General features: G+C 42.8%; 1 protein-coding gene across 1 annotated transcript in view; it reads right to left on the bottom strand.

Moving 5' to 3' along the window:
* Window positions 1-18,937, bottom strand: part of LOC147700347 (NACHT, LRR and PYD domains-containing protein 3-like) — a 484,040-nt gene that overhangs the window by 289,195 nt on the left and 175,908 nt on the right. The window contains exon 5 of the mRNA XM_086936309.1: window positions 6,204-6,232. Coding sequence (XP_086792435.1) covers window positions 6,204-6,232 — 29 coding nt within the window. The remainder of the gene's footprint in view (window positions 1-6,203; window positions 6,233-18,937) is intronic.

The raw sequence follows: 18,937 nt of genomic DNA, 5'->3' as shown, positions 1-18,937 counted from the left end.
AAACAGAATGAACAGTTCCACCATATTGCTGAAACAATGTATATATGCAGGCATTTAAAACAATATATATCTCCATTACATGAAGGGAAATAATGTAGGTCTCTATCTTGGTCACAGGTTAGACATCCCTTCTCTCAGAGGGATCAGCAAGCAGCTGGGCTGAGGTTTCAACATGTAGTGACCTCGCAATGACAGCAAGTGCTCCTCTGCCCCAACCAGGAAATGCTTGTTTAATTTTAAAAAATGCATCCTTGCTCTCGAGCCGAGACCTTAGTCAGGCCAAAATTGTTATGATCTATTCATAGATGCATCACATTATGGATAAAAACAAATAAAAACATTTGCCCAATGTGTGTCGAGGCCTTGTACGTGATGTTCAAGGTGTCATGATAATGATCTTACTAAGTGGAATATCTAAGCAATGTAGTTTCAGAGAAACTAATCCTGGATTGTCATTCAACAAATGTGTGCCAAAAGCCATTGTTTATAAGAGAAGGCAACTTGGGAGACGTGTACATAGTAAAAATTGCAGCATTTCTCCCCTGGCCTAACTAAAACACAACTTACTAGGTTAAATGGAGTGAGTAATTAAAATGCAATGCTGTTTTACTTTTCAGGTGGCCCCCTGCGGCTCCAGTGTATGGGATAGCTCCGACAGTTCATGGGCTGGAGTGGTTGCCGGATCTCTCAGTTAGCGATGTATATGTTTGATTTGCTGGTACTATTGGGGTTCTGGGGCTGTAAGGGCCACACTAGCGGGGTGGCTCCTCCATGTAGGTGGAGGAGAGTCAGCCCACTGCATTAAATGGTATTATAAATACCTTTTTATGTTTCTGCTTCTCGCACTGCGTGAAAGCAGAGGGTTTGGTTAGGGTGGGCGGGCGGGTGAGTGGTCCTGCTCCAGGGCAGGAGAGGAGTGGCTTGCTAACTGTTGTGGGTGCTGAGTGCCTGCCCCGATCCCCACCTGCCACTTGCAGCCGCATTGCTAGAAGATCTGATGTTTAGGGAAACACTTGCCACCTGCATTGATGCATATTTCTCTGAAGATTCTGGAGGTAGGCCTTCAAGATGGTGGTTAGAGGCACGTCCATTGGGGCTGTGGGGGGGGGGCCAGAAGAGATGTCATTAAACGGGCTGCGGTTTAGAATCCTGATAGGCTGCAGGAGGCTAGGATTACCTATGTTGAACTTCGTGAACGCATTTGCATGATAGAGTATTGGCATACATTCAAAGAACATATACAGATGCCGATACATCAGGCGCATTTTTGGCTCATTGATCAGGCCAGACCCCTCACCCACATACATTCTATAAATAAATATGTTGTAATGTACCTTTTACTCAATGCACTCTCCCTACAGAAGTTCTCTCCTTTGCTGCTCAGCCTATGAAGAGGTCAGATGGAATGTTGATTGTGTTTGGATTGGAAGAGTGAATCAGTTGGTGTGGATGGGCTGACCAGTGAAGAGCCTGCTCCTGGTGGGGCACTTTAAAGGATCTTACTTTTCATATCTTATACCTGTAACCAAGAAGTGATCCTGTGAATAGAGCTGGGAACTTATCTACATCACCTGGTCTACGCATCTTTCATCTTTGTAACATTGGCGACGATTCAAAGAACCTGAGTGCTACTGAAATGGACTTTTGGAATTAGAAAATTATAGGAACTAAAGGAACTTCAAGTAAGTGAATTGCAGCTTGTGGATTTGAAGAAACTAGGCACCCCAAATGCCCCACCAGTGACCCTGTCATCGGTCGCCCACAATGCAAGGTGCCAGTTCCTTCTCTGTATTGGCCAGAGTGACTGCATTGGGAAATCATCTGTGACCTGGTTATTTTCCACCACCTAGTCTGGGCCTGCCAGTTCCTGATGTTATTACTGTTGAGCCTACTGTGTCTTCAATCGGTTATGTGGACTGGCAGTTGCAACTGGCACCAAGATATCACCATCAGTGATAGGTTTTGGAGAAAAACTGACACCTTTGTAAAGAGTAACACTTGGCAAGCCTACTACTTGGTTTAAGCTCACATTTATAGAGTTGTACGGAGGCTTCAAGCTGTAAAGTACTTTCGTTCCATGTGAACGGTCCCTCAGTCCTGTTAACTGTCAGAGAGTGTATAGTTTTTCTTATATTTTGAGATGAGCACTAAGTCTATTCATGCTTAAGAAGTATTTTTGGCAGCAGTGAATGGTACAGGGAAAACTGGTAACCCTCAGAGCGTTGTAAAGCTCATATACACGTCTTGGATATTTAGGACAAGTGATTTCGTGGCGGAAAATATTTTACTAACGTGCACACCAACTTGTTTTGTGAGTATTGACAAAATGTTTATTGATGATGGAGTCTGCTGTAACATCCGTACTATTGCGATGATCAACTGCCATGTTAGGATTCAAAGCACAGAATTGCGTGCCTTGAGTAGACCGTGCGTGACCTTACCTGAAGTTTCTTCGTGGGATTCTCTTTATCGTCATGGTTTCATCGTCATTTGCCTGCTTTCGGATGCCTATTGCCCTGACGTACCGAGAGCCACCCGGCACGACGTGCGTTGCGTGCCACCATCTTGTGGTGGGCGGCCTCATATTCTTTTCTCTTTCTCCTGTATGTTTGCCGCCAACCACGCTGTACGATCAACTTACTGGACCACGCAATATTTTATGCCCGGAATAAGAAGAGACAGAAACAATTTGGTGAAAGAAACGTTTTGGCACAGCGGATTCTGGGACTATACAAGGAGTAAGCTATCTCAGTTATTTGAACAACGCAAGGTCTTTTCGTGAAGCGTGGCAGACTGTTGCCTTAATGGAAAAGATGGCCCTGTTAAATATGATAGCACACTCAGGTTTGAAGGGGACTCATTCTGGTGACATGTGCTATTTGTGTTCGGGTGAGAAATCGCTCACTAAAACGATGGTCATCATTCTTATCTGACTTTTGTACCAATTATTGTTATTTTAATATATGTTCTACCATTTTCAAGGGGGTATAAAGGTTCTAAAAGGTTCCAATTTAATCTAAGGTAATGACTGTGTGCACACTCTGGTTTAAGGGTACCCTTTGAATTGTCGTTTGTTGCGAGTGTGTCATATCTGTGCTAGTTTCTCTGAATTCCATAGTCCAGCATATGTCTCTGGTTTAAAGATATCCTGTCTGTTTTCCTTTCAGTTATGACCATGTGATGTGTCTTATGTTTTTATGAGTTTTCCTGCGCTTGTGGGAACGTTTTGGTTTAGGTATAACTTGTATTACTTTGGGTTACAAGTACCCATAGTGTGTGAGAGAGTGTTTTGGGGTTTAAGGTTACCCTAGATTGTCGTGGGTTAGAAATACCTATAATATGTTTGTTTTGGGTTTATAGTTAAGTCTGCACTTAAAATTGAGCACTTTTCTCCTCTACAGCATAGGTGGTCGCAAAAAGAAACAAGGACGGGGTAAAGAGTGGGGCGATAATGAGGCCGGTATTGCAGCGTGTATGGAGCCCTCTGGAGGCCGCACGGACTGCTGTTAAAACAAGCCAGCCAAAATGAACTAACAACAAACACATCATTACAATACCCAAGCAGAGGTAAACAACATGAGCTGGCAGTTTAGGACTCAATTCGGGAGTAGGGTTTCCGTTTCCTGTAGCTTCATTCCAGTTTCTTCTTGGCACTTCCTGAAAGGTAAGGCCAATCATTTTTAGGTCTCGCCTAAGCCATCCCTTTAGGGATGCTTGGTAATATTAAAGTAAGGGCTTTCAAAAGTGCACCCAAAGGCGGATTGCCTAGAGTGCATGTGAGCCGGGCGCGTGCACATAGCACACCATTTGGCTTGTGAGCCTCAGCATCAGTCTTCAAAGGAATCCGCTCCCCCGTCCCCGCATCAGACTTCAAAGAAATCCGCTCCCCCGCCCCGCCATGAAATGCCGAGAGCTTGTCTTACTTTCGCTGTAAAACCCAACCACACACGCTCTCACAGGACGCCCCTTCGCTGGGGCAGCTGTGCGCTCAAAAATACACTTAACATAACATAACATAACATTCTGTAAGACTTCATTTCACTGATCTCTGCTCGTTTCTACCCCATGCCTCTATTTTCCTTCCTTGTGCCATTCTTCCGCTGTCTCCATTCTAGACTAGTTCTTTCTCTAATTCCAGCTCGAGTACCCCAACTTTTACTTGTTTCTCCTTGTGGCTTTTATCTCTCCCACCATCCACAGCTCCTCCTCTTTCCTCCCCCTTTCGCTTTCATCTCCTTTTTTGTCTTCACGTCTTATCCTTTCTTCTATCTTCTGTCATAGTGCCCCTCTCGTTCACCCTCCGCCTTCTTCGTTTCTCTACACTCCCTTGTTTATCGTAGTTATTTACTTTTGAAACAATCATGGCACGCCGCACTGTAGCTTGAAACATTTTAAGCTAAAACGTGGCGTGCTGCATTGTTTCAAAATTAAACAAATTGAACAAAAAAGCGGGCAGAGGACACATTTCTTTCCATGTATTTATTTTTGTATCAATAGCAGTACGCTACGCTTTAGCTTTAATTATTTAAAGTTAAACCGCAGTGTGCCATCATTACTACAAAACTAAATATATTAAAATAAAGGCTGCAGACGAAATCCGGTTACTTTTGAGCACAATGCCTTAAGCTTTAAAATAGTGGCCACGCTACACCCCTCTCTTTCTACACCCCCTCTCTACACCCCCTCTCTACAACCCCCTCTCTATACCCCTCTCTCTACAGCCCCCTCTCTATACCCCTCTCTCTACATCCCCCTCTCTTCACCCCTCTCTCTACACCCCTCTCTCTCTACACCCCTCTCTCTACACCTTCTCTACACCCCTCTCTCTACACCCCTCTCTCTACACCCCCCTCTCTACACCCCTCTCTCTACACCCCTCTCTCTCTATACCCCTCTCTCTACAACCCCTCTCTCTACAACCCCTCTCTTCACCCTTCTCTCTACACCCCTCTCTACACCCCTCTCTCTCTACACCCCCCTCCCTACACCCCTCTCTCTCTATGCTCTCTCTCTCTACACCCCCTCTCTACACCCCCCTCTCTACAACCCTCTCTCTACACCCCTCTCTACACCCTTCTCTCTCTACACCCCTCTCTCTCTACACCTCTCTCTACATCCCTCTCTCTCTACACCCCCCTCTCTACCCAACTCTCTCTAGCCCCCTCTCTCTACACCCATCTCTCTCTACACCCTGTCTCTCTCTACACCCATCTCTCTCTACACCCTTCTCTCTACACCCCTTTCTATCTCTACACCCCTCTCTATCTCGACACCCCTCTCTCTCTCTACACCCCTCTCTCTCTACACCCCTCTCTCTCTACACCCCTCTCTCTACACCCCTCTCTCTCTACACCCCTCTTTCTCTACACCCCTCTCTCTCTACACCCCTCTCTCTCTACACCCTCTCTCTCCACACCCTCTCTCTCCACACCTCTCTCTCTCTCTACACCCCTCTCTCTCTACACCCCTCTCTCTCTACACCTCTTTCTATACACCCCTCTCTCTCTACACCCCTCTCTCTCTACCCCACTCTCTCTACACCACTCTCTCTACACCCATCTCTCTCTATAACCCTCTCTCTCTCTACACCCCTCTCTCTACACCCCTCTCTCTACACCCCTCTCTCTCTCTCTCTACACCTCTCTCTACACACCCCTCTCTCTCTACACCCCTCTCTCTACACCTCTATCTATAGCCCTCACTCTGTCTATCTATCTATCTATCTATCTATCTATCTATCTATCTATCTATCTATCTATCTATCGATCTATCTATCTATCTATCTATCTATCTATCTATCTATCTATCTATCTATCTATCGCCCTCACTCTATCTATTGCCCTCCCTCCCTCTATCTATCGCCCTCTCTCCCTCTATCTATCGCCCTCCCTCTATCTATCTATCGCCCTCACTCTATTTATATATCTATCGCCCTCACTCTATCTATCTATCCCATCACCACAGCATCACTCAGCACCACCACAGCATCACTCAGGGGCACCACAACATCACTATGCGCTACCACAGCACCACTGAACGCCACAGCATCACTCGTCGCCACCACAACATCACTCAGCGCCATCACAGCATCAATCTGTGCAACCATTCAACAACAACTGGTTCAAATATGTTCTCTCAATGTTTCAAGCTTCATTACAAATGTCACAAAAAGATGTTAATATTTCACTTCTGTTCTTGGATTTTCGTCACAATAAAATACACTGAACATCCTCTTCACAAAAGTTATTTACAAAAGTTTAAGCTATTGCCATTATAAATTACAATAACTTTTATTTAAGTATTAATTATTAAAAAATATATAAGCCATTGTTATTTGTAATATCAATACATCTAAGTCACGTAAATACAACACATATTGCATTACAAATGCTATAGGTGTCACATTTGCGAAAGTTAAAACTATTGGCATTGTAAATGACAAAGCTATTAATTTAGCTAATTTCAAAACCAACACAAATATAAAAATTGTCATTTACAATACCAACAACTCAAACTTTCCTAATGCGAGACCTATTGCATTGCAAATGATTGTTTTTTTTTGTTCTCACTGGGCACATATAGCCAGCAGCTCATCAAATTCTGCCGCAGCAGAGACATTTTGCTGGCGTTTGCAGGGAGTTAAATTTGTGTATGCATTCAACCCTAGAAGCAGGGAACCATAATTGAGAGCAAATGTAAACCAACAATGAAACACTGGTAACATGCATAAATAGGAAGACTTGATTTTTTAAACGACAAAATAATTTTAGGAAGGGACCTCAACCAAGAATTAGCAAAACTGATAGGGTTCACTTGAATTTTGAGCCAGAAATTTTTATTTTTATTTAAATCTGCGGCAATGAAAACCAAAATAATTACGTTCTGTATACAATCCATCTAAGAGAAATGTAATATCCGATAAATTTGTTTAATATTGAAATGTGAATTAGACCCTCCTACATTACAATGCACGCGCCACATAAGAGGTAGAATGATAAAACAAACAGACAATAGCAGGAGGCGAGAGTGATATACCCTTATGGGCCTGGGATGGGAGCGCCTACTGTGTGTATTTTAAAGTACTATTAACAACAAGTAATGAAGCACTGATGTTATGGAGGCAGAACTCTTTGGTTGAAAATTGCACAGTTGCTAACACGGGGGTTAATCGGCCCCAAAACAGCTTGCTCCACGAAAGCACTCTTACGGCTAACTACTGACTTTTAAAGATCATTTTTCCTTCCATGTTATTATGAATTCTCAAAGGATTTCCAGCGAATACATATGAGATGGTCACAACACAGGTGGGGTGGGAGCCCAGCATTAGAGCTGAAGGAATCAAGGGCACAGCGTCCGAAATTTGTGTCAGCATAATTTGAAAGCAATGAGGGGTGGTGCAGGTGCACACCACAGACTGTCTCTTAAAATTGGATGCAATTGGCGAGTTGGTGAACAAAGACACTCTGTTGTGCACAATAGATGTCGTGGCTTTATATACCTCAATAGCGCACAATGAAGGCTTAGAGGCAGTGGAGTGGAGATTGCTGGCCTCCACCATACCACCTGAATTAGCAATTTTTCTCTTGGAATTATTACATTTTTCTCTGTACCACAGTTATTTTGTTTGGCAGAAGAAATTTTATTTACAGAAGACGGGAACATCCATGGGCTTTCCCGGAGCCCCTTCATATGCTAACATCTTCATGGCCTACTTCGAACATCAACATATGCTCACCAATCCCACATGGCAAAACAATGCAGTGTCAATTTTCCGATATATTGATGACATCCTAGTCATATGGAAAGGCCAAAGACATCTACTAGAAGATTCGATCAAACTGTTGAACTTACATAACCCGAGGATACAGTTCACATACAACATTCAGGAAGAAAAAATACACTCCTTGGACATAGAAATCCGAAAGACCGTGGCAGGCTTAAGCACATCAGTGTATACAAAACCAACAGATGTAAATAGCGCACTTCATTTCAAAAGTGCACACCCATTCTCATTGAAAAAGCATTTACCGACTTCCCAATTTACACGCATAAAAAGGATCACGTCTGATGAACAATCATGTAAACGTAACATCGAAGATCAAAAACGTAAATATCAAGCCAGAGGTTACCCCTTGAAGATACTCAACCAAGCAGAAGAGATAACAGCGAAAAAATCAAGGAAGGACTTATTGCAAACCTCCATTAGAACACCATCACAAAAAGAGGTATTCGTGTTGAAAAACTCCACTCAGGCACCCCTCATCAAAAGAATAATTAAAAAACGTTGGTAAATCATTGAGAATGAACCTGATTTCAAAAATATTTTCATTGAACCTCCACTGTTTGCTCACCAAAGATCCAAAAATGTACGCAAAATGTTAAAATCTCAGGAAGAAAAACCTCTAGAAGCATTCAAGGGAATGATGAAATGCCACAACTACGGCCAATGCAGTAATGTGATTCAAGGCGACACTTTTATGCACCCGAAAACAGGTCAAAAGCTTAAACTGAAACATACATCCAATTGTAACACTGAACAAGTTATTTACGCGATTAAATGCCCCTGAGGCCTTGTATATGTAGGTAGAACTAGCAGGAAAATCAAGACACGCATTATAGAGCCTAAGAGTCGAATCAGGAACAAAAACACTACCTCTCCATTGGCAGTACACTGGGACAAGGTGGGTCACACTATACCCCAATTACGCTACACAATTCTTGAAAGCCTCAGAAACAATCTCGGTATTGACATTAATACTGCCTTAGCACGAAGAGAAACTCACTGGATAAAAGCACTATGTACGTTGGCCCCCAATGGGCTCAACGACCATTATGAAATGTTATGTTTTCTGTAATAATACTACAAGTGAAAAATTTAGCTATTTTTGAAACTGTACAGGATTTGCACTTGTCCCTCTTTTCCCTTGGTTTCACACTATTTCTTGGCCTCTTCTATTACCTACTTTCTCACAAACATCCTTTGCCTTTTCACTTCTTTACATTCACTTTTCCGTCGCTTTCACGTATGATAGTTCTCATTTTGGTATAGACTGTAAACACAAGTCACAAGCAACACATGTGTTTACCTCCAATCTGTTTATTGAGTATAATTTCCAACACACACTATTTATATCACTTCTTAATTGAGTTATACACAACCGCACTACCTGGTTTAATATATCGTTTCACATCAACTTCCGCGGCATTAAGAATACTGTTACGGCCCCTTTAAAACTGCTGAGCATTCTGGGAAAGTTTGAACACAACACGTCCTCGGCGTTTGGAAGCTCCGGCGAGTATTGCTACCTTACGACTCCCCACCTCGGGTATGTTAAAAATATGTGTTATTTTGTCATTTCCATTGCTGTTCCACTATAAACGCACCAGTTTACTAACGGTGCTTCACCTATTCTTTTATAGATTCCACGAAGCTCTCGTCCCGAGTATTGACGGACGAGAACTCCCTCTGGTTTCGGGTAAGCCTCCCACGCTAACCGCCTGTCCTTAACTCTTTTCTCGTTATAAACCCGTACTCCAATATCGGTTACGTTATTTCCTGCAGGTTGTCAGAAACCCTCAAGTTTCTAGCCGTATCTTTAAGATTGCCTAACACGGCAGCTCGTAAGAATATTCCAGGCAAGCCCTCTCTCGTTTACTTCTTTCGTTGACTTCCTTTACTTTGGGCTATGACACTCTTGTCACGTATTTTACTTAAAGTTAGACACTATTTTCACAGGTGTTCCTCTACAACTTACTATACTATATACTATTGGTCTGGTTGCTACCATGCACCTGAGCACATCCCCTTCTCTGTTTTTATGAAATTCACACCAGTCACAAACTTGGGTGCAAATCCTACATGTAAAGCAGTACATTCACTGCAGATTGTTGCATTTTAGATTACTTGATTGAAAAAGCTTTATTCGAGTTATACACTCATAAAAGCACAAACATGAAATTAAAAATTCATACATTTCAAATCACATTACATTCATTTTAAAACACATTACAATTAAAATTCATATTTCATATAGATAAAATACATTTTAATAATAACTTGTGCAAGCTTTCTCGAATATTTTTTTTATTTTTAAGATTTAGTACATGTTAGGAGGTAGGGCCCTCCGCCTAATAGACCATGCCCACCCCAAGTATTTTGCTGTTCCTACTACAATGGGCATTTCAGTGGAGGTACAAATGATTCTCAACCCCTCTATACCGCTTAGTACCCCAAGATTTCTACAAACAGGTGCCAGCCATAATTTCCTTGGGTTTGCATAGGCCTCGCACAAAAATAAAAAGTGAATAATACTTTCATTGGGGGCTCCACATACCGGGCAACACGAGCTATTGCTGCTCCTCCAACTACACGTCAATGACCTCAGGGGGAGAGAACCTGCCCTTAACTGGAAGAATAATTTCCTATCTAACGGAACAGTTATACTGTCCCAATACTGTTCCAGTGCAGGTCTCATTTTAATTTCCATAAATCTACCCCTCATTGTTCCTGCATGTGTACTCCTCCAGAGCTTATGTTCTATATGGTCCCAATATATGGCCTTAATAGTGTTTTTACTTGGGAATACTTCCCCAAGGGGATTTTCCCAGAGATTAGAGAGACCGAGCTCAGCAAGAACATCCCTGAGCATCTTCAACCATGTAATTTTATGAAATACATCCGATTTAACTAGGGCTAGAAACCCATCAGCATAGTGTCTGATCTCTGGGGTCGTCCAAAGCCGTCTCCAATAAAGGATAGGCCTTAGTCGGGCACGGTCACTAACCAATCTCCTTCCTAAATCCAGGCCAAGTGGTATTGGTGGGGTACTCTGGGGGAGACTTGTTATTCCTCTGGGTGCCACTCTACCTGTGAAGATCATCATATTCATGGAATTAACTTCCCCTGACGAAGGGTTTCTGTAGTAAACCTGAAATGCATTGGGACTTTTGAAAAAGCATATTATTAACACGAAGTCAAATATTTATGTACAATGTTATGTTTTCACACGATTATACAAAAGTAGATTGTTTTGCCTAAACCCATGATAAGTGGTATGCAAATAATGCTTGTAATTATTTGTACATGAGTTATTGTTGAAATACTGACTAAACCTGATAATTCTAAATGAACTTTGTTGCCTTTGAGCATTTGTTACTATTGTTCACGTTTATCTATGAAAAGCTTGTTTTGAGACATTCAGTCCGTTGGCTGTGCACTCCCTTAACTGTGGGTGACCCCACAGTTCATTTTGTGGCATAGTTTGAAAGCCACTGAAGCTTGGACACAAGTATTTTGCAGACAGAAGGCTCGGGCCCCATTGTGTCGGGATGGGGGAGGTGTTGCCTCACAGCTGTGCTGCAGGGCTTCATCGATATGATGATTCACACTGTTGGCGTGAGATCACAATGCTGGCGTGCATGTACGACGCTGACCTGCCGATCACCATCAAGGGGACCAGTGTTAATGCAAAGCGATTTGATACCTACCTGTGGTTTTACGATGTACATATAAAACATGCTGCAACCTTAATAAATGGAGGAATTTCTTTTTTTTTAATAGGCCCCAATTTACCAATCTACTCTGAGCAGTGGATTGTTTATTTAGTATTTTTTAAAAAAGCACGCAATACCATATTACAAGCTTTCACAGCAACCCCATAGGCAATCGCTGTGATAGTAGGATGTAGTGGTAAAGGAGGATATCCCAGCCTAACTCCTGAGCGCTAAAGTCAAAATGTAAATGCGCATGCATCAGCCAAAGGTAGAAAAATGCCGGGAGGACACCATGCCAGTTAAAGGGATGGGGAGCTGGTGACAATTAGCAAGGCATATAGAAGGCATATAGAATGTTTTATAATCTGAATAGAGCGAGTTGCGTAAAACAGAAGAAAGGCACCAACCATTGATAAAGCGCGTCACGGCGTGCTGTAAAAAATAAACAGATGTTTTACAAGTTGAATATGGCGAGTCACACGGAACAAAAGAAAGATGTGCAGCCACCATTGTTAAAGTTAAAGTGCATCATAACCCAATGCAACAAAAAAAGATAATGTTTTAAAGCAGGCACTCTTACTGAGCAGTGCACGTGAAGGAACAGAAACAATGAAAACAAGGGATGCGCGTGCAGCAGCGCGCAGCAGCGCGCTTTGTAGCAGGAATGACGCGAGTGGTGTGCACGGGCACCACCGCAAATGCTACTTTGCCGGCAATCACCTTGCTATAACGTGCATGGACGCGCGCTCTTGTGCGCGTTCTAGCAAGCGGATCACCGGCAAAGTAGCATTTCTCAGAGCTACTAAATGTCTCAGCCGAGACCAGCGCATGTGCTGGATCAGGCTGAGACCTAAAAAGCAATTGAAAAGTGATCAGTTTAAAAATTCTATATTGTAAGTCGTTTATAGTTCCATCATCTTCATTGAAGCCTTCTTCTTGGATCTCACATAGAGATTTTAATTGTCTTCTGACACATGTTTAGCCGTGTTTCATCCTTTTTTCAATATGGTCTAATCCTTAAAACAGGACCACTGGTAATAATGTTATGCACAAGCTCACAATTGTATGATCATCTTCATATTTTAATGTATTTTTCCTTCAATTATGACACTTGCTATACTTTTCAAGGTGTTTGTGGTAGGTGTCTACTCTATCTATGAGGTGTCAATGATTCTCAGTTCTAACAAATCGAATTAGCATTGTTCAGCAAAAGAACCTTAATAGTAATGTAATTGCAATAATGGGGCATCCCTTAGTAGTATTCTCATTTTTGACACTTACGAATTCCCCCCTTACAGAGGGCCACTCGCTTCTATACTTTTCTTTATCAATGGTCCCTAAAAAGGTGGTTCTAAAGAGATAATAACTACCAAAACGTGTGTTAACTTGGATGTTTGATACCCAACCCACAACATCGTCACAGAGATTGCTGTGCATTTGTCTCTATTGTGACTCTTGTAGTGTATGTGATCTTGGTAGTGTATAGTATGGTTTGATGAGATAATGGAAATGGTTGTTGGTATGACAGTCAGTGTGCTAGAGTGGTTAATAATCAGGGGATACATTATTGCAATGAAATGTTATAAACAATACTGTTCATAAAAAAGAATAGTATACACATTGACCTTCTGCAATAGTTGTAATTGTTTGATATTTTAAAAGATTTTTTTTTCTATTTTAGCAGAAAAAATGTGTGGAAATTCCCCCCCAAAATTCTCATTTAACATGTTATCTATTTTTTCTATGTTGATATAAATGATGAAAAAATGATTTTGAATAATGAAAAATATAAAAGATAGACATTGTAAGTCTGTCATGATGTTATTGTGGATTGCCAAGTAGAGCTTTTGTCAGCCTACACAAAAGGAATATAGGTCTAGTAGGAGCTTTTCGTATAGATCTGCTATTTTTGTCTCCCCCTTTGTCCCTGACCTGAAAGCAACTTATAGAGGGCTCCTTGTTTTGATGCGAAACAAAAATATGGTGCCATAGTAACACATCCTTTATAAAGATAGTAGAAATAGTACCCTATTCACCGAGTTTGCAGCGGAGGGACACTAATTAAGTTTAACTGATCTGTAGTTGAGCAGTGCTCCACTCAACCCACAGGAAGTGAGGTATCCTGACTTCTGCCCAATTAGAAGGCAGCAAACAAAAGTGATTATGCTCTTAACCAGTGGTAAGTGTGGGTGGGCTAAAAGCCCCTTTTAAGTTATTTTATTTTAAACACAATAGATTATCGCTATAGTGACAGCGCATGCGCGCTGCCTGCAGGCTCAAACTAAAAAAAATGCTTCATTCTGTCACTGTGGATGACTAATACCCTGCTCCAAGGATCTACATAACACGTCCCAGAGAGCCTTGGTCTCAGTAGATTTGTTTATGTGCCACTGTGGAAACAATTTATTTCATTATCTGACATAAATAAACAGTCCAAGATCATGACCCCTCTTTCTTTACTGCTGCGCACCCGAGCTAAGTAGCCTTTATAAATATTGGAGTCTGTTAGTGAGTTTTCATTGCGGGTTCCGGGCAGTGCATTTATTAGCTACATCTTATTGGTTTTCATTGGGCTTTTTTGCAGGTTAGTCTGGGCAGCGGCCCACCACTTCCATTAGTTACATTATCTATATTTCATTGTTGCATTGGTACTTTTGTATAACCTCATTGACCCTTCAGGTTTGTGCACGTGCTAAGGGGAGCGGGCGGCTGACTGCCTCCCATTGTGGTGGAAAAGGGAGCAGGCTGTGACAACTCTCGAAGCCTCTGTACCCTTTTTATCTGCACGGGCTCTAGAGCACGCACAAGTTTCAGTGCAAAATAAAATCTAAATCTGGTATTTGTAAAGCACGAACTAATCACCCCTAAGGGTCTCAAGGCGGTGGGGGCCGTCGGGGAGATTAGGGGCCAGATGTAGGTCCCCCAATACCGGTCGGTAACGGACCGGTATTGGGCTTTCCAGATGTAGGTGCCATTTTTTAAGGATTCGGTAAAATATTGAATTCTTAACATACCGATTCGGTAAAATACCGAATCCAGGATGTAGGAAGCACTCAAGTTAGTGCATTCCTCAGTTAAGGATTTGTTATTTACCACCAACTAGAAGTTAGTGGTAAATATTGAAAGCCCTTGAAAAAGCATTTTTTTTTCCAACAGTGCCATGTTGCAGACATACATGCCCTCAGGGCATGTATGTCTGCAACATGTGCACACATACACAATTGAGGGGTGCAACAGGGTGTCAAAGTGACACCCTGCCACCCTTCAATGTTTCCCCCAATTACCGAATCAGTATTTAGCGATTCGTTAATTGACATTCATTCCTATGGGCCTCCAGGCCCATAGGAATGAATGGCAATTACCGAAACGGAAAATACAGATTCGGTAATTACCGAAACTTAACGATTCGGTAATGTTTTCGGAAAAATTACCTACATCCCATTTGCCTGTTCTTAAATACCGAATCGATATGATTCGGTATTTAAGAATCAGTAATCTGGGATTACCTACAACTGGCCCTAAGTGAGCTACACCTCTATGCAACATTCAAACATGCAGTAGCCAGCTCCCTCGCTGTTTTCTATAACTGATTATATGGTGCCTTTGCATCATGGACAGCTGTAAGGCCTTCCGGCTTCTAGTGCCCATGATGTATTGTGCTCCCCTCGGTGGTTTGCTGGTGGGCTGTTATTCAGCATAGGCTCTGCCTAGAAGCTTTGCCAGGCACTCGCCCCACATTTTAACAACTGCACATTGCCTGGCAGGGGTTACCTCCCCCTTGATGAGCACATTCCTCGAGACACATAATCCCAGGTATGGTGTACTTCTAGCCTGACGTGGAAGGTTTTGATGAGTATCAGGGAGATCCTGAGGCTAGTTGATGCATTGGATAATCGCGTCCAGGAGTCTGTGAATCAAGCATTGATACGGGCCCTCAACCCTATAACGAAATGTCAAACATGGGTCCTCATACGTCATAATCTCAGAATGAGGTAGGACCCAGCTCCTCAAAGTGCAAAAATAGAGAAAAGAAGTGGCCCCATATGGAGGTTTTCGAAAAGCTGTCTGATGCATTATCTAGGCGATCATTCCTATGGCCTTTCATCCACACTGCTACTACAGCACAGGGTTCAGATACTGACTCAGAGTCAAACCATTGTTCCCAATCCAGTTCCTCTAAAGGCAAAGAGGCTACAGGCTCCAGCAAGAAAGAGCATAATACGAAGGCGCAGCCCCATGAGGTAGGCCCGAGAGTCTTTGATTTTGCCCCAGATGGCATCATTCAGCCAAGGTCAGCTGAATGGGTCTCTCCCAGCCCGCCCTGCACCCCCATGCAAGGTGGCCAATTATGTCTAAACCAAAATACGGAAAGGGTTTGAGAAAGATGTTTGTACCAGGCTCAATGCAGAATGTCCTTGAACCTCCATAATGGGTAAGGTCACTGATATCCCAAGCATGGTGAAATTTATGAAAAAATATTCTGAATACCCCAAAATGGTTTGGATAGAGCTTGGCGTAGTTTCCAAGATAAGGTCTTAGATATGGTGGGCCCCTAACCAAGATGTTAGAATTGGCGTTCGCGGCCAAGTACAAAGCGGAACTAATGAACCCAGACATTTCAGCAGGCTGGGCACAACAGGCTATTTGGCAGTGAGGAAATTTGAACTGTGCCATCTCCTCGGAACGCAGAAGATCCATCATGCTCCAGATGGATCCGATGATTTACAACCTGGCAAGCATTGAAGCGGGACCAGTAGCTGAGGGTTTGCTCTTCGGACCCCCTTCGTTAGGGACCATGCCAAATTTGTTTCCACATTCAGTGCCCTTGACAAGGCACAGCTTCCCCTGCAAAAGTCCTTAATAAAGGCCTTTTTAGAAGAGTCAGACGCTACAGAGGTCCAGCGTTTGCTTGAGGTTTTGGCCAACTACCTCAGAGGGATATAGCTTCCGAGGACGAGGCGGCTAGTATGAGTCACCCAGCAGCTCTACCTTTTTCCCATTCAAAACCAAAAGCCAAAAGCAATAGAGAACACTTCCAAAGCGTTGAATACCGGGCCTCCTCTTCTTCCGGAGTGGAGGCCAGTTTTGCTGGTAAGGTTTATTCCTTCAGGGGAAGTGGTTTGGGAAACAGGGGAGTATTCAATTCTTCCTGCACAATTGGAGGAAAATATCAAATGATGCATGGGTGCTAGAAATAGTGCAGGTTTTCAGGTTGGAGTTTTACAACATGCCATATCAGCACATGCCTCTAAGGCTACTGTCTTTTTCCTTTCAAGAACAATCCTTCATAGAACAGGAGGTTCATGAATTCCTGAGGAAGGACACCATCTGCCATTCCGTATTGCACTCAGTATTCTCAGCACAATCTTTTTGGAGCAGAAGAAGGGTGGTGGTTCCTGGTTGGTTCACAACCTGTGAAATTTAAATGCTTGAATCTTGCACTGCCACTTCAAGATGGAAGGGACAAATCTCTTGAGAGACGTTCTCTTCTTCAAGATTGGTTGGTGTACCTGGACCTGAAAGATGCATTTCTAACAATTCGTGTTTTCGTCCCACACAGACATTTTCTTCAGCTTCTCTGGAGAGGTGCCTGCTTCAAATTCAAAGTGCTGCCCTTTGGGCTACTTTCAGCCCTTGTTATTTTAAGAAGTTGTTGAGGCCAGTTGTAGAGACTTGGAAATCGAGGGGGGTGCGCCTGATCCTTTGCTGATGCAATATGATTATCATGGTGCAAGACTGTCAGATGATACTCCAGCATATGTTCTAAATTATACAGTTACTGCAGGATCTGGGGTTAGTGATCAACTCTCAGAAGCCCTGCCTGAAGCCTGGCCAATGCCTAGAGTTCCTGGGCTTTCAGGTGGATTCCGTCCAGGCGCAACTCTAGCTACCGACATCAAAAGTGAGATTTGTCAAGAAGGAATTGAGGCCTGTATTATTCACCCTGAGGCATTGAGATCTTAGGAAGGATAGTGTATCTTTTAGCATCTTCCTGGGGCTGCTTTGCCACAGAGCCCTTCTGCAACTGAAAATTCAACATCTACTGTAAGGGCTATCATATAGCCAACAGGTTCTGCTTTCTTTAGAGGCCTAGATGGAACTGAACTTGTGGTTGGAGCATATGGAGTCCTGGAACGGCTGGGCAATCTTTCGGAAATTTCAGAGATAATAATTGAATTGGATGCCAGCAGATGGAGCTGAGGCGCACGCTGCTGCCAGAACTCTATGGGAGGTTGTTGGTCTCCAGAGGAGGTGCAATTAAACAAAAAGTGCCTGGAGCTCCTTGCAGGATCCTTTGCCATCCGGAGTTTGTCTCCATAGAAGTTGGAATACTGCATGATTCTCAGCATGGACAATATGTCAGTGGTGAGGTATATAAACAAGCTGGGGGACACAAGATATTTGGTATTGGCGGAGATAGTGAAGGATTTTTAGCCTTTTGTCCTCCAGCATTGAACCTCAGTGACTGCAGAATAGATTCCTGATCAACGGAATAGGATTTCCGATTGGTGTTTCCGCCAGTTAGCAGACATAGGCAAGTGGACACTGCTCCCAGGGATATTTGAGTCTCTTCAACGTTTATATGGCCAGTGTCAGATGGATCTGTTAGCCTCCTGTGTGAACAAACATGTGCAGTTATTCTTCACTTGGTGGCCAGATCCTCTAGTGATGGTCACAGTAGCTACAGATGCTACACTACGAATATGAAAAACATGATTGTTTTTTGACTATGGTTGCTAATCCAATATAATCAGACAAAAAAGGCAAATAGTGATGACGTGCTATCACATATTTTCCATCTCTAGGCATTCATACCATGCAAAAACATGATGTTAGAACCCATCTCCCCAAGTGGTACCAATGGTCTAAATTTGGGGTTTTGGCTCATAGGGCTTCGGTAGGGGCGCCACGTTGGCAATCTGACATGTCATTGAGGCTCTCTTGGACCACACAGTAAGTTGGCTTTCTACCATGACAAAGGTCTGTTTGAGAAATTATGAATTAATTTTGAATTGGAAAATGTTCTATATAGAGATGGCTGTGGTGTTATATTACTGAGAAACTTACACACCACAGTCGCTGCTGGCTTTATGGTGGGCTTCGGGTCTTGAAGCAAAATGTCGAATTAAGAGCTGCTTTAACTGTTATGGGGTTTCTGCTGTGTATCCAATGGATACTAGTCTCAAAGCCAAAGTCATATTTAAATTATCCACAGGCACCAGGGAGAAAGTCAGCAGAGAGTTTAACAACAGCCAACTGAGAGGAAACCAACAGAAAGGTTTTCTACAGGCACCAGATGAAATCAGCAGATAATTTGATAATCACCAGGGAAGAAATCAGCAGATAGCTTATCAAAAAAAGGTACGCGAGATGAACTTAGCAGGAAGGTTGTCTCCCTGTTCAAGAGGAACACGGCAGATAGTTTAACAGGAGGCACCATTTA

The sequence above is a fragment of the Lissotriton vulgaris genome, chromosome 8 (genome assembly GCF_964263255.1).
Source record: "Lissotriton vulgaris chromosome 8, aLisVul1.2, whole genome shotgun sequence".
NCBI lineage: Eukaryota > Metazoa > Chordata > Amphibia > Caudata > Salamandridae > Lissotriton > Lissotriton vulgaris.
Note: the sequence above shows the minus strand (reverse complement) of the source record. Positions and strands in the feature narration are given on the sequence as shown.